The 16,911-nt window shown below is 35.1% G+C and overlaps 2 protein-coding genes across 2 annotated transcripts; one reads left to right on the plus strand and one right to left on the minus strand.

The window, feature by feature from the left end:
* Positions 1-2,907: 2,907 nt before the first annotated feature.
* On the minus strand, positions 2,908-3,863 carry LOC119255005 (olfactory receptor 51G2-like). The gene is given in 2 exon segments (XM_037522026.1): positions 2,908-3,053; positions 3,056-3,863. Coding segments are annotated over 2 exon segments (954 nt in total).
* Positions 3,864-15,692: 11,829 nt separating this feature from the next.
* LOC119255006 (olfactory receptor 51G2-like) lies at positions 15,693-16,625 on the plus strand. Its single transcript, XM_037522027.1, has one exon. The coding sequence runs from the start codon at positions 15,693-15,695 to the stop codon at positions 16,623-16,625; it is 933 nt and encodes a 310-aa protein (XP_037377924.1).
* The last annotated feature ends 286 nt before the right edge of the window (positions 16,626-16,911 follow it).

The following is a 16,911-nucleotide window of genomic DNA, read 5'->3' on the forward strand; positions in this document are numbered from 1 at the left end:
ACTGATGCTGGCACTTTATTTCCAGTTCCTGAATATTTATGCTTGGTTGATGGTTCCAGATGTTTTGGGTGGACATTTTTTAAAATTTCAGTCTCACTCTTCCTTCCCTTCTTCTCTCCTTGCTTTCTTTCTCTTTGGCTGAGTTTGTGTTATTGTTATGTGGCTGCTGTTTGATCTCTATTCATCATCAAGAAATTAAGAGGCAAAAAATGGAGATCAACCTTCTCTGACAAGCTAATCTGTAGTGATTCTTAATCCCTGGAACTGCCTGCAGACTCATAGATCAATTATAAGGAGTAAGAACTAAGGTTGGCTATATTTCCATGACTTGCTAATGGTTTCAGATATTGGTGACTCATCCAAATAAGACTCTTAACCAGTAAATAATTTGGTTGCTTTCTCGAACTTCACTAAATCTGTTTATTGAGAAGGGAGAAGGGAAGAACCACTGAATAATTTTCTACCTCAGCACAAGCTAAAGGACTCACAATCTCACGTCTGTTTTCTTTTCTTTTTTTTTTTTTTTTTGTGTCTTTTTTTTTTTTTAATATAAATTTTATTTTTATATTCCCCCATACAATTGCAAACGCCCAATTCTGACCCCAATCCTTTTCCCCCCGCCCCCCAACAATGTCCTCTGGTTCATAGTTTTTGTTGATTTTGATTTTCACTTTCTTATATTTATTTTCCTGGTCCTTATTTAAGTTTTCTAGATTCCTGCTATGAGTGAGACCATCCGGTATTTTTCTTTTTCTTTTGGCTTATTTCACTGAGCATGATCCCTTCCAGTGCCATCCATGTTGCTGCAAGTTGCATGTGTTTATTTTGTTTTGAATGCTGAGTAATATTCCATGTATATATGTACCACATCTTCTTGATCCAGTCTCTATTTTTGGCATTTTGGGTTGTTTCAAAGCTTAGCTATTGTAAACAGTGCGGCTTGTTGCACTGTTGGTGGGAGTGCAAACTGGTCCAACCCATATGGAGAGCTGTGTGGAGATTTCTGGACCTACTAAACATAGAGCTTCCATATGATCCAGCAATTCCACTCCTAGGTATTTACCCAAAGGACACAGAAACATCAATTCCCAAGAGCACCTGCACTCCTATGTTTTCTTTTCTGAAGGATTTTCTCAGGTCTGTTTTTATTTTTTTTGTATTCATTTTCTTCTAATATAGACAGGCATTTGTTCCACATAACTAAGGAAGATGATTATCACAGATGAGTTGCCAAATAGAAAAGGGAGAATTTTTGACACTAGTTCTAGCATAAACCAGAAAGGAAAAGAATGTTTTTTTTTCAGTAATTTTTAAACTCTGCTGAAACATGAGGAAAGAAATTCATTAGAATTTTGAGAAAATAATACTAAGTAATGTTTCACCCAAACTATAGAGAGAAGTAAGGACATCCTCAAAGAAAAATTTCTTCTGTTTTAAAATAATGGAACAGTTACTGGAAAATGATCCCAAATTTGCTATACTTATGTTTAGAGAAGCCAGAGTTAAGAGTCTTTGTTCAGGGGAAAAACTTACAATAAAGAAAATTATCAGACTGAAACTTAAAAGTAGAGAAATGGTTTAAAATCAAAAATTTATTTCAGTTTTGAAGGTACGCGTTATACTTCTCCATTAATCTGTCAGTAAAATCAAAACCAATGTCTTTGTTATTATTGCTCCCTCTATCTTGTTAATGTCTAACTGATCACAGCTAAGTGAATGCATTTCAAGTTGAGATAGATTTCAAGCTTCTGTGATCTTCTCAGTCTTTCAGGCAGGCATTCTAAATAAACCTAGCACTCACTGATTTACTTTGTTCAGAATTCCTATTACAATTCAAACCAAGTCACATCTTCACTAATTATATTTTGTTACTGGGTTTGGGGCTGTTTCAAGATTTCCATTAGTAGAATGTAAGCTATAAACTACCATATTTAGATGTTCTATATGACTCTGAAACCCACTATGTCAGGCAAATACTTAAAATATTTTCTGATTGATTACTTAGGCAATCATTTAGAAATTCATTTAAAACTTCTGGAAAGTAGTTTGCAATTCTTGATGATGCCACTATGTGTTTTTATTTATTGCCATGGGCAGTGACATCTCTTCCTTTCACTTGATTTTTATGCTGTTTTCAATAAGACAATTCTTCATTTTCTTATCACTCTTCTGACCCGGAAGATAATAAATTAATTCATTTTTTCACTTGGAGAGCTAAAAAATAAATGTATCCTTGTTGCAGGATATAATCATATCTACTCTCTATTTAGAATGGGAAACAAAACAAAATCTAAATTCAGTGTGAATTTTGAATGAAGTAAACAAGATGAATAACAATTGATCAGATCCTTATGCATTATTTCTTTTCAGACAACTCTTTTATCTTTTGCCAAAAGTCAGAATGTTCAGATATAAACCAGTATACAACTACAAGAAATGGTCAGAAATATTAAACACTTAGACATAAATTTATCACCAATGTTGAATTGTAATGCCTCAATATAAGAAGGCTGGCAATCAAGAATCAGATGACATCAGGCTTTCATTATAAAATTTCCCCCTCATTGATCTTTAAAGTCCAGATATAAACTCCTCAGTCCAGATATAAAGTCCAGATATAAACTTAGCTGTTGAACTGAGGTTTACATCCAACTTATCCACCAAAAACACTGAGCTTAGGTTCCGATTGCCATTTCTCCTTCCCACTACCAACAATGATCATTCAAGATCATAGTTGTGATCATTTATTTGTCTTTTTTTCCCTCTTTAGATGTAGTACTTCTTGAAGGAAGACCTGAGTATTTTTCATTTTTTTACTCAATTCATGGTGCCTAGTATACTGTTGGCACATAGTAGATCCTGTAAAGCACTTTTAATTGGGTTGTCACCTCTGATAGAGAGAAAATATCATTCCCCTGCAATGACACGTTGCACCCAAAATCTCTTGCGCAGGGCAGCCTGAATCTGCCGGGATTTAAGACTGTAAACGAGAGGGTTGAGCAGGGGCGTCATGAGAAGGTAGGCGTTGCTCATGGTGGTGTACAAAACTGGGAAGTATCCTGGGTGTAACGATGCAACACTGACAGGCTGATGAGGGGCAGGTAAAACACAAGAACTGTACATAAGTGACAGGCACAGGTGTGCAGTGATCTCCAATTTCTGTCTTGAGTCTCTAACTTCATAATAGTGGCCAAGATCTTCATGTATGAAGCTAGGATGAAGACAGCATCCACTGCAAATGTACAGAGTACAAAAATCAGTCCATAGGCACTGCTGAAAGTAACATCCCCACAGGCCAGGTTCAGCATATCTGGGTAGTAGCAGTAAGAGTGTGAGAGGATATTGGATCCACAGAAAGGAAAGGTCCTGAGGAAAAAAGGGAGAGGGGCCAGCAGAGCAGCTCCTCGTATAAGGGCCGCTCCACTTAAGCAGGCAACAGTGTAGTGGTTCAGGATCCTGTTGTAGTTTAGAGGCGCGCAGATAGCTACCAAGCGATCAAAAGCCATGGCAACCAGGACTCCTGATTCTACTGAAGAAAAGGTATGGATGAAGAACATTTGGGTTAGGCAGGCATCCAGGCCAATGTGGCGGATATCAAACCAGAAGATAGCCAAGACACTCGGCATGGTAGACAAAGAAAGGCCTAAGTCAGTAACGGCGAGCATGGCCAAAAAGTAGAATTGAGGTTCATGCAAATTCTGCTCTGCTCTAACTAGGATGAGCAGAAGAGCATTCCCCGCAAGGGCTATGAGGTACAGGAGACAGAAGGGAATGGAGATCCACATGTGTGCAGCCTCTAGACCAGGAATGCCAATGAAGGAGAAGGTGGGCCTGCTGGAGACCGTGTTATTAAAAGCCGGCATGCTAGCATAAGGATAGGACCGCAGTCTGGGGTGTGTGAGGACCTATAAGAGAAATCATGTGACAGGAATATTGAAAACCAAATTTAATGTATTGTTAATATACAGAGTTTTAAAATGAAGAGATGAAGAACTTAAACTTTTGTTAACTTCATGTTTTTTTCTTTTGATACATGGATACCAACTAAGTGCATAAAAAGACACTCAACTTAGGCCTCATGATACAGGGCTTAAAGACAGTGCTATCAAGCTATTGCCAGCCACTGCAGCATGAGTTCAATCCCCTACTGGCCAGGGAGAATCCATGGCACAGCAGACTGCTCTTGCCTCCCCGCTGCTCCCTCAGCAGGTATTCAGTATATCTGCCTGTTCTGCCTCCCCACACTCTCTGAACCCTCTCACTCTGCACCTCTGGCTTACACCCCAGTTCTTTTTTTTTTTTTTTTTAATAGAGGCATGTTTTTATTTATTGTTTGCTTCTTTGTTTGTTTTGTTTATACATGCACTGGTACAGTCAGAAGCGCGGTGAGGGTGAGAGAATCACCAGAGCCAGAGCGGGGAGCAGAGCAGGCAGAAGGACCGAAGTACACTGCTGAGGGCAGCGGGCGGCAGGAGAGGTCTGCGCGCCATGTGGACCCTCCTCCTGAGCAGCCGGGATCGAACCGGCGCCGCAGAGGCCGCAGGCAGCTTCGCAACCCAGCACTCAACGCTGCGCCACCAGGGAGGCCCCACACACCCCAGTTCTTGAACACATAAATAAATATTTTTTAAAAAGACATTCAAACAGCTTTATTTATGAGATAAATGTAAATGAGAAATACAATAAGAGAGCACTAGAATAGTTAAATTTAAAATGTGTGTGTTGGTGTGAATGTGGAACTAGAAGTCTCATACATTTTTGATGGGATGAAATGGTAGAGCCCCTTAAATAACAGTCTGGCATTTTTAAAATAAAGTTGCATGTGTACTTTTGTATAAAAGCATGTATATATATCCTCACAAAAACTTGTACACGTTTGTTCATAGACATTTTACTTGACAGCAAAAAAAAAAAAACTGGAAAGAAACCAAATATACATCCACTACTTAATACATAAACAAACTGTGGAGGATCCATATGATTGACATTATAAAGGAAGAAATGACTGATCGATGAGCACATATGCCATGTGAAAGAAGGCAAACACAAAAGATAAGGTCTAGAAAAGACAAGGACTTAATGTTTGTTGATGAGAGGTTTCTAGAGATGAACCAGGACTGTGAAGAGTCTGGTTACAAACAGGCAAGGGCTGATTTTTGTGAGATTAAAATGTTTCATCTCATGGTGGATGTACTTATTACATGAATTAATATATTTTTAAGACATCAAATTGTACTATAAAAAATGGCCATTATATACATTACACCTCAATAAAGCTAAACAAAAAATAAGATTTTTGTCTGAGGAATGGCTTCTTCATCATTCTAAAAAAGTAGCTAATCAAAATGTATCTCTTTAGGACATTATCCTAATTCCTTCTCGTCAGCTCATTCATAATAGAAATGTCACTGTCACTGGTGATATAACTTGAATTCCATTACCAAAAATTCATTATGTCTTGAATGAACACCAGACTATATAATTTTACATATTCATTTTACTATGATCTAAATACCCCACACATACTACATTGAAAAAAAAGGTAAGTTCCAACAATTTTGTCCTCAGTGTCCTTTTGATTTTTTTCTCCAATTCAATGAACTCTTAACTCCATACACGTATCCTTCTCCTTAGAAGGATTCATAGAAAATTTCTGGGTAAATTTAGCACTCTTGAGGATTCAGTTAACTTCCAAATGTTTGTACTCACTGAGATAACTTTTCCTGGATATATATTCAACTGACTCATAGATACCACTACCCAAATTACTTCACAGGAAATTCAAATATACATCCAAATGTAATCACTAATATTATCCTTATCAATCTTTACAATTTTTTCTTCAGAAATGTTATAGATGAGCCAATTGTATATTTAATGCCAGTTAATTTTATTGGTGAGGTTGCAGTTATAAAGACAACAGGATCATAGCCAGACTTTCTAGGTTCACCCTAGAATATGGCTCAATCTCTAGTAGACATTGTCTTTGGCTAATTAAGTTATCTTTCTGTGCCAATTTCCCTGTTGGGAAAATGAGAGCATTAGTTTCTTCTTTCCTTGGAGTTTGAATGACAAATAAGAAAAATGCCTCACCATAGTAAAATGTTGTCTAACTAGAAACTATTATTATTAAATCTCACCATTGTTCTTCATTTTAATCAGTGTTGCTTTAAAACAAACTAGTAGTTTCTTATTTGAACTCTATCTCAAGTATTTCTCCATTAATCCATTGTTCATACATTTTTCATAGTCATGTTCTAAAATTTGAATATTACTACTTTAAAGTCCTTTCAATATTTCCCCATAAGTTCCAACATATATTTAACTTCTCTTGCTTTTTTTTTAAAGATTTATTTATGCATACAAGAACTGGGGTACAGGCCAGAGGTGTGGGGGGTGAGAGGATTCACCAGAGACAGAGTGGGGAACAGAACAGGCAGACTGATTGAACCACACTGCTGAGGGGAGCAGCAGGCAAGTCAGGAGAGGTCTGCTGTGCCATGTGGGCAGCTTCCTGGTGGCTGGGGATCAAACTCGTGCTGCAGTGGCTATGGATAGCTTCATAGATTGCGTCTTTTTTTTTTTTAAATAATAAATTTTATTTTTATATTCCCCCATACAATTGCAAACACCCCATTCTGACCCCAATCCTTCATAGATTGCGTCTTAATCCCTTGCGCCACCAGGGAGGCCCATCTCTTACTTTTTTATGCAGCATAAGACTTTTAAATCTGAAAACTCTATACTCCTCTCATTTCATCACTAAGGCTATGTGATGTTCCTCTGCTCTGTATTTTGTGACAGTAATACTAAAGATATTTGGAACTCTACCCTCACATATTATCACTCTACATCTTTATAGTTTTATACTCTCTTACATACCTAGTGAATTTCTCTTCAGTTTTAAAAGTTAATCTCAGATAGTATCTCTTTTAGAGAGTATTCCTTAATCCTATCAAATAAAACTAAACATATTTTCTTTGGAAAATTTGAATTTGTCTACCATTGCACCCATAAAATTTTGTCTTTTTCCTTTTTTATTATTTTTAATTTTTTCTGCCTATTAATAAGTCTGCAAGTACTTGACATCATAAGCTTTTTTGTTTCTCTAAATGAGATTTTTTTCTGGGAATTTTATGTATTATGATAAATGATTTTGAGTAATTGACTTAAGAATAATTGAGTAACTTGATTTACCTAAACCCCACCTTAAAAAAAATGATAGTATATTCGAATTTTGATGAGAGTATTAATTCTATGAGATAAAAAAATTACATAACACACTACCTAAAATTTTCTAAAATTTAATCAATTTGCATCTGTTTACAAACTTTCAGAATATTTAATTTATTACAAAATACATGTGTCAGTGAAATTCAGATATTATAAAATAAAATCTCTTCACAGAAAACATACTAATCATTAAGAAACACCAATACATTTTTAAAAAGTGATAAAATTTCACAACGTAAATATAAGATTTTATATTAAAACCACAAATAGATTTTATTAACTATCATACTATGAACAGATTTCTCTCTCGCTCGCTCACTCTCTCTTTCTATATATACATACATACATATGAGATTATATGTGGTATGAAAGAGTTTGCCTATGTATGTATTTATCTATATCTTTCAAACATCTTGTGTATTATTTATATTTTTGGGTGAATTGTAAAAAATGTCAGGGTATAACTTATCAAGTCAATATTCCAGGTCAATAAAAACAGCTTAAATATGTGTTGGATAAAGGCAGGGGACAGTGGAGAGGTAGCAAATGATGTAGAAAAAGACAGTAATATGGAGGGGAAGAAAAGAATGGAGGGGAGAAGGAAAAGGGAAGGTAGGAAGGAAAAATTTAGAAAAATTGAATAAAGAACATTATTTCCAAGTCCATTTTCATATACCAATGGTGGGATTGCATATCAAGTCCCAAAATACTAGCAAAATAGTTCTTTATCTACATCAATTCCATTTTTCTAAGCTGAAAACTTAAATTTGGTTTTGTGTGGTCCTTTTTCCAAAACACAAATTCCCATTTGAATATCATGAAAGTTGTAAAGATAAAAATGTCACTAGTAGAGAAAAGCTCAATAACTCGATTGATATAAGCTTTTTTTTGTCTCATGTTGAGAGTGGGGGTCTCCAAGGTTTGCCAAAACATTTAATGTTCTCCAGGGTTCTGCACCTAAAAAGAGAACATGCTCACTTAATCAAGTCTAATGCATATTTGCAATTTATATTCATGAGATTGGTTTCAGGACTAAAGGAAAAACTTTCAAACAGGAAACACTATCCTTGAAACATGGGAATCTAAATTCTAGCGGTGTAAACACAATATGCAAATATAGCATTAACAAAATTCTTTAAATTGATCATGACAACAGTTATTATAAGACAACACAGATAAGAGTAAACCAATTGTTCAACTTCAACATGTATTACTTATCAACTCAAGATTTGCTGGTTCATCTACCCTGGAAAACTGGTTATTATTATACCAACTTGCTTGAATAGACATTCTCAGATTTACAGTGGTAGCTGACATTACTTATCTCTGAAATACTTCACTTACTGCACAATGAATGACTTTTCACTTTCAAATATATTCCTTGGCAAGATTGTTTTCCCTTGAAAGACACAGAACTTCACAGCTTAGTGTGATGAGAGGGAAGCCTTTCTTCAAGGGCTTGGTGGCTTAATAGTGGTTTAAAAACCAACAAGAGAGGGTCTCACAGGTCCCTTGAAATCTCTGCTGAGATTCAAAAATTCCTGGGAGATTGCAGTCATCACAACTTTAGTTTGCTTTCACAAGGGATCTGAGGAAGGAGGGAACACAACTTAGATATTATACATCTCGGAGAATGCTTTTGTACTAAAGAAATTAAAATTTCTTATTGTTTATGAACACAGTAGATCTAAACAATTTCTTCCTTTATTTTATAAAAAACAAACTGGAGTGAAAACATAAATTGGAACAATGTTTACATAAGACTGTTTAGAAAATGTTAGGAATTTTAGCAAGTAATATAATAACTACACAAAACTATGTAGTGCAAATTTGTACATGCAGGTTGTCAAAACTTGAAATATACAGAATTTTTAATGTATTTTTAGGCAAAACATCCATCATTTTCTCCACTGGTAACAAAACAAAACTGTCTGAATTTATCTTTTTGAATAGAAAATAGTAAATAAACTTATTTCATAACACTGGATTGTATCTTTTAGACCATGTGTTTTTTTTCTCAAAAGTTTATCAATGATATGTATCCATGACAGTACAAAAAAAGATTTTCTGTGAGTTCTAAAAAAATACTTAACATTGTATGATAAGACCTGATAAAATACATTAACTATTTTCCTATATTTTTAGATTGTTTATACTTCACAAATATTAGTAAATACACTACTATTCAGTATACAACACTGTATGCACTTGTATTTCTACAGGAGAGATGTTCAAGTGAAATTGCTCCACCCAAGAATTTCCACTTTAATATTCAATTTCTGTGAAATATGTCAAATAATTTTGTAACATGCTAGACCAAAAAAATGCATTGTTGTCTCTTTAATTTATCTTGTCATACTGATTATTAGTCAAAGTAAGAAATTTTCTATTTGTATAAATTGCTTAGCAAATTCTCCACAAATTCTTTAGCAAACTGCCTAAGCAGGCATTTCAAAACATAGTCCAATAGCTACGTTTACAAACAGGCTCAGCTTAGGTCCACCTTATATCGTAAAATGCAAGTCATAAATTATATTGTAAAATGCAAGTCATAAATTATGAGTCCATGTAGGCACAACCTACATGGGGAACATATTAAATCCAAACTTTTCAACCAAGGCACCATTCATAGTAGCTCTCAAAACCATTTCATATCTATATATCCTTATGGTCCTCTGGGACAAAATGTTTGCACCTAAAATGTTTCTGGTGGATACAACATGGTAAAGCTCATAATTATGTATGTGTAAATGCATGCATCTATGTATCTATCTATAGATCAATCTATCTATCTGTTCATTTGGAGGGCAGGTTTATGAGGCATAACAAATATAGTAATTTTTACTATTTTAAGTGCACAAATATTTAACAAATATGTGTGCATTTGTATAAACATCAATACGACCCAAATATACATATCTTAATCACTCCAAAATTCCCATGTTGCTTTGAGTAACCCTTTCCCCCATCAGTTGTAGGCACTGGAAACCTATTTTCTTGTTAACTGAGAGGGTCTTTGGAAACAGAAAGTGACAGCTAACATGGAGGTGTAAAGTGCCTGTCTGAATGTTGAAGGAATGCTCTAGTATACACACAAAGCATCACAGCAAAAATTAGGAGACCTACTGGTTCCAGACATCTAATATTGTTATAATCATTAGCTAGCCACTAACTTAAGTGAGTAGACTTCAGAGACTACACTTGACAAAGAATATAAACTTTACAGAATTATTCATAAAACAAATAAGCAAAGAAAAACCAAAGCAACAACAATAAGTCCTGTAAGTCTGTCTGATTTCCAGACATGCCACAGCATATTATTTAGATTGCCCAGTATCAACATATATTATGGAAGACTGGAAGGAAATAAGAAATTATAGACTATTCACAGAAAGAAAACAAGTAAACAGAAACTTTCCTTGAAGAATCTTGTAGATTGATGTAAGATTAAATCATTTATTTTATATATATTTCAAAGAAATAAAGCATCCATAAAGATTGAAGTATTATAATGACATCTATTCACATTGAGAATATCAATGAAGAGAAAAATTTTAAAGCATCAAATATAAACTTTCAAGTTAAAATGTGTAATAATTAAAAATAAAAAACAACATTATGGGTATTCCATAGGATATTTGAGTAGGAAGGAAAAAAAATCAAAGGACATGAAGATAAAATATAAAGATTGTTCAGTCTGAGGATTGTGGAGAAAGAAGAAGAAAGAAAATTAAACAGATTATCTTGAGGTACATCACCATGTGTACCAACACACAGAAAATGACAGTCCAAGAATAATGAGAGAAAATTAAAAAGGAAAGAATATTTAAAAAATAATAGCTGAAGACTTCCTAATTTTGATAGAAATCATAATGAACATACCCAAGAAGCACAACAAATTCCAGTAAGAAAAATAACTAAAAGGAAATAAAATGGAGATATTACACACTCAAGCCTTGAACTATACTACAAAGCCATAATAATAAAAGCAGCATAGAAATAGAACAAAAGCAGACACACAGACCAATGGAATCAAATTGAAAATATAGAAATACAGCCATATATTTATGGTCAACTAATCTATAACAAAGGAGCATATAAAATACACTGGCAAAAGATAGTCTCTTCAATAAATGGTGGTGGGAAAACTGGACCTTCACATGCAAAAGACTGAAACTAGACTACCACCTCACACCATACACAAAAAAATAACTCAAAATGGATAAAAGATTTGAATGTAAGACCTGAAGCCATAAAGTCTGTAGAAGAAAACATAGGCAACACTCCTGACATACACCTCAGAAACATCTTTGAGGACTCATCCCCAGATGCAAAGAAAATGAAGGAAAGGTAAACAGCTGGAACTATGTCAAACTAAAAAGCTTCTGCACAGCAAAAGAGAGAGTAACCAAAACAAAGAGACACTGCATAGAATGGTAGAAAATATTTGCACTCCACAAAACTGATAAGGGACTTATATCAAAGATCTACAAAGAACTTACACAACTCAACAAAAACAAAGCAAACAACCCATCAAAAAATAGCAGATGATCTATACAGACACTTTTCTAAAAAAGAAATGTGAATGGCCAATAGGTAAATGAAGAAATGTCCAAACGTCATTTATAATCAGGGAAAAGCAAGTCAAACCTCAATGAGATACCACCTCATACTGTTGAGAATGGCCCATAGGAAAAAAAAAATGACAATAGCAAATGTTGGTGATGATGTGGAGAAAAAGGAACACTCTTACTCTGCTGATAGGAATGGAAACTATTCCAGCCACTGTGGAAACTTAAAACTCTAAAAATGAGGGCCTCCCCTGGTGGCGCAGCGGTTGAGCACTGGGCTGCGAGGCTGCCTGCAGCCGCTGCAGCGCCGGTTTGTTCCTCGCCGCCGGAGAGGGTCCCACAAAAAAAAAAAAAAGAAAGAAAAAAATCTAAAAATGAATCTACCATATGATCTTGTGATTCCACTCCTGGAAATAACCCAAAAGGCATATAAAACACTAATTTGAAGGGAAAACTGCACTCCTATTTTGAATGCAGCAATATTTACTATAGCTAAGATATGGAAATAACCCAAATGCCCCCCAAACTTGTCTGTTTGGGGTCAAGAAGACATGGTATGTATACACAATGGAACACTACTCAGTGATCAAAAAAGATAAACTCATGTCATTTTAGCAACATGGATGGAGCTAGAAGGTATTAAGCTATGCAAAATAAGTCAGAAGGAAAAAGAAAAATATTGGATGATCTCACTTATAGGGGAATTACAGGGAAACCAAAGAAAGGATCAGGAAAAAGACAAACTTGCAGGCAAACCATAGAACTGAGACATGCTGCAGGAGAGGAAGAAAGAGAGGAGTGGTTATGGATGCCGAGGTAGTGGAAGAAATATGGGAGTACACCTGAGGGGAGAATTTAAATATCGTACAAAAATAAACAATGACATAAGAAATTTTTTTAAAAATTAAGAAAGTAAATTCGGAGAAATACACCTAAGCATATCATAGTCAACAGTCACACACACACACACACACACACACACAAATGCATAGAGAATTTTGAAAGCAGCAAGAGGAAAATAACCCACTACATACAAAGTATCCTCTACATAAGTTAATGAAAGTTGTATCTCGCATCTCTAAGTCAGGGATTCATGTGAGGATGATTGCTGCATTTTTCCAATCAAGTGATAGTTGAGACATTTTAGAAACAGGTTCATTTGTCTAATTTTATTAAAATGACCCATTGTACTTGATACCTCATTCACGGCAGGATATTTTCCTGTTGCCTTCTGTTTGAGTACATTGATATCACCCCACACCATCTTTAGTCCTTATGTTCCTCAGAACCATTCTAAGTTCCTAAGTGCAGCTAATACCTATTTTTTTCACAGTGCATGTACTAATACCCATTTTGAGTATGTCTTCATTTAACTAGGGCCACTTTTCAGGGTATTATTTTTAGGTAATTTTCTTCTTACTTCTTTCCTCTCAAATTCATATCACATCAACCATTGCAACATTGATTGATTTCTTCATTCCTTCTTGAGGGCTAAAATCAACACACTGATTTGCAATAATACGTCTAATGGCCTTATGTATAAGCACAGATAGAAGGAAACTTAAGCTCTTGTTAAACATTCCTCATTCTTATTTGAACATAATACTTGCACTGTGATTTTTTTCATCATCAACACTGTCACTATTTTTTCAACGTTATCAAATCATTTTTCAAAGTCTTTTGGCCATCTCCATAGTATTTATGTTATAACATATTCTAGTCAGCAGTGGCAATGCCTGACATCATTAATCATCACTTAATCGTATCTTTGTGACTTCTTTCTTTAATTTTTTTCTTTCTATAGATCAACATGTTAAAAAACAAGGAAAAAAACCTTGCTCATATATTCTGCCATTAACAAAATATGTAGTATGATATAAATAGTCTTTACAGCTAACGTGATACTAGCCACAAAATTGGGAGACCAATTGCATAAAATTTCTCATATGTAATGTGGATTATATCCTAGTTGAAAACACTATGATAATACAAAAGAAGGATTTAATTATGCCTTGCAAAGTGATAAAATAGCCAGATGAGTCTTGTGGACTCTGGGGAGCCACTCCTGGTAACTTTGACACAGAGGACATATTCTAAGGGGAAGCCTCAAACAAATTCACACACACACACACAGACACACAGATAAATAGCTACTTGTTCTAGACATAATTTTAGGAGCATTTTCTTTATGCTTATGGCCCCAATGCAAGGATCTTCTAATGACAGTGGAAAACCAGAGATCTCTTTGGTTCTAACTAAAATTCCAGGAAAGAAGAAATTTTAGAAGGTAATTCTTATTTCTAGATTTTATTTCCTCTTCCATTTCATTTGTATAATTAGACCAATTCCTGTGGGAGATGGTATTTTTCATGATTTTTGTTTCACTACAGTCTTTCTAAAGATGTAAACTTCTCTCTGATTCACCAGATTTCCAAAATGAGTAACAGATGGTAAACACAAGGAACTGATTGTCAGTAAATAGGCATGAAATGCTATGTCATCATTACAAGAAGAATTCTTGGGATCTTATTAATGATGCTCAAATTTCTAATCGTTTCCATAGTCAGCAACATAGATTCAGGCAACCTATTAGCTTTTTAAATATATTATAGCAAAGAAACATTACAAACTGCTGAGAAATATTTTAATAACTATTATTTCTGAGAAAGTTCTATGCACAAGGCTAGGTTTTAAATTATCAATGTAAATTATATAATTTAATCCACATAGAACTCCTATGTTATAGATATTATTCTGTTATTGTCTATGATTTATAGTTGAAAACTCTAAACTTTAAGAGGTCAAATGAATTGTCCAAGGCTATGCAGCTATTGAACCCAAGTAGTACCTACTTTTTAAAAAAATATTTTTGTGGAATGATACGGTCAATTTAAGAAATAAATACCCAATGAGGGAAAATTCATAGGCCGCACAGTTTTCTGCTCTCCACTGAGTTCAACTATCTGACTGCTAAATTGCTATTTATGAGTCTGATATCTCATCTGAAAAATAAGTGTAAGCTAGAAATTTTTACATAGGGGTTTGGTATATTTGATGGAGTCAAACTTAAAAATTTTATTGTCTCATGATCATAGTATTATTCCTTTCAGTAAAAATAGGCTATTATTGTAAATGACAGTTTCCTTGAAATAGGAAAATAACCTAAGAATATGACCCATGCAATTATTTGACTAAAAAGCAACTGTAGTCATCTTTTAAATATATGAATATGAGCACGGCATCGACTGTATCAAAACACATACACACACACACAAACTACTACCCTTACATTTATTTATTTGGGGATTCTGTATGAACTTACCAAAATTACCTTCCAGTCCAGCTTATTTTACAACTCAAGCCAAATTTTATCCACATCTAAAATAAATTCTACAAAGCATTATAGATTTCAAAACTTTTCATCCCTCCTTTGCCTCTAACTTTTCTCCCTGTCTGAGATATTCTTTTCTACCACATAACTGTAGAATCTCAGCTTAATTGTTACCTCCCAAGGAGCATTCCTTGATCTGTCATACATGTTCTTCCACAGTATTTATCAGCAACTTAGTCCAGTTTATATTTTATTACAAAGGACAGTGTTTATAATAAGTACTTTTATAGAACATACCCATTTAAAAAAAGATATTTGCTAAAAAATTTGTAAATTTGACCAACCAAATACTCATCATAAGAGACGTTAGAAGATCTTTACTTAAACCACATCATTAAAATGCTTAATAAAATTAGTTCAAAGAGAAGGGGAAATTCAGCCACTGTAGTAACCAACACAAGTGCATAATGTAGACTTTATGAAACAGGATCTTGAGCTAATCCATACTTCCTCATTCTACAGACAAAAACCTTGGATCCTGTAATCTGCCAGCCATCATGGTCTTTTCCAATGAGAGTAACTACAGACCCTTTCTTCTGACAGGCTTCCCTGGCTTGGAGGACTCACATCCACTGATATCCATTTTGTTCTGTGTCCTTTACCTAATTGCCCTCATGGGTAACATCACCATCTTGGTGGTGATTCGGGTGGAGCAGTCACTTCATGCACCCATGTACATTTTTCTCTCCATGCTGGCTGCTAGCGACCTTGGACTCTGCGCTGCCACCCTGCCCACGCTACTCATGCTTTTCTGGTTCAACATCCGTGAAATAGACTTTGATGGTTGCCTCACCCAGATGTTCTTCATCCATGTGTTCTCCCTAATGGAATCAGGTATCCTGCTCACCATGGCTTTTGATCGCTATGTCGCCATTTCCAACCCACTCAGATACACTAATATTTTGACCAATTCCACCATTGCCAAAATAGGTGTAGGACTTTTGCTACGAGCTGTGGCTGTCATTTTCCCAGGACCCTTTCTCATTAAACAGCTGAAGTTTTGCAAGGCCAATGTACTCTCCCACTCATATTGCCTGCACCCTGATATCATCAAGCTTGCCTGTTCAGACCACCGCATCAGTAGCATCTATGGTCTTATCATCATCCTTATCACCTTTGGAGTGGACTCTGTGCTCATTCTCCTCTCTTATGTCAAGATTCTGATCACTGTGCTAGGTATTGCCTCCCGGGCAGAACAATTCAAGGCTCTTAACACTTGTGTCTCCCACATCTGTGCTGTGTTGTTAGTCTATATCCCTATGCTGGGGGTATCCATTATCCATCGTTTTGCAAAACATGCTCCACCCGTGGTGCATATTATCATGGGCTATGTATACTTACTGATTCCTCCTGTTCTTAACCCTGTTGTGTACTGCATTAAGACCCGGGAGATACGCACCCGTATTCTGGGTAATCTACTAAAAGTATAGTGGAGAGGAAATTAGGGTCATGATCCTTTGACATTATTTTCTACCTTGGGCAAAGGAAATGTGTATCACTGAGAAATATGCCTCTGATTATAAACCTCATCACATGTTTATTTTTCTCACTGTTCTGGAAGTTTTTGAAGATAGCAACAATTTCTCACAGCCTTTCATTTCTCTCAAGTAACTCAATCATCATAGATGACAATATTTATACAAATAAATGTTGGATTCTCAATAACCTATGTAGTCAGAAAGCCCTAAATGTTAGAACATAAAATCACATATGAAG

The sequence above is a fragment of the Talpa occidentalis genome, unplaced genomic scaffold (assembly GCF_014898055.3).
Source record: "Talpa occidentalis isolate TD23 unplaced genomic scaffold, MPIMG_talOcc4v2.1 talOcc4.3, whole genome shotgun sequence".
Classification (NCBI taxonomy): domain Eukaryota; kingdom Metazoa; phylum Chordata; class Mammalia; order Eulipotyphla; family Talpidae; genus Talpa; species Talpa occidentalis.

What these genes read in the sequence shown, in the direction of transcription:
- LOC119255006 (XM_037522027.1), top strand. Translation starts at nt 15,693, where the DNA reads ATGGTCTTTTCCAATGAGAGTAACTACAGACCCTTTCTTCTGACAGGC.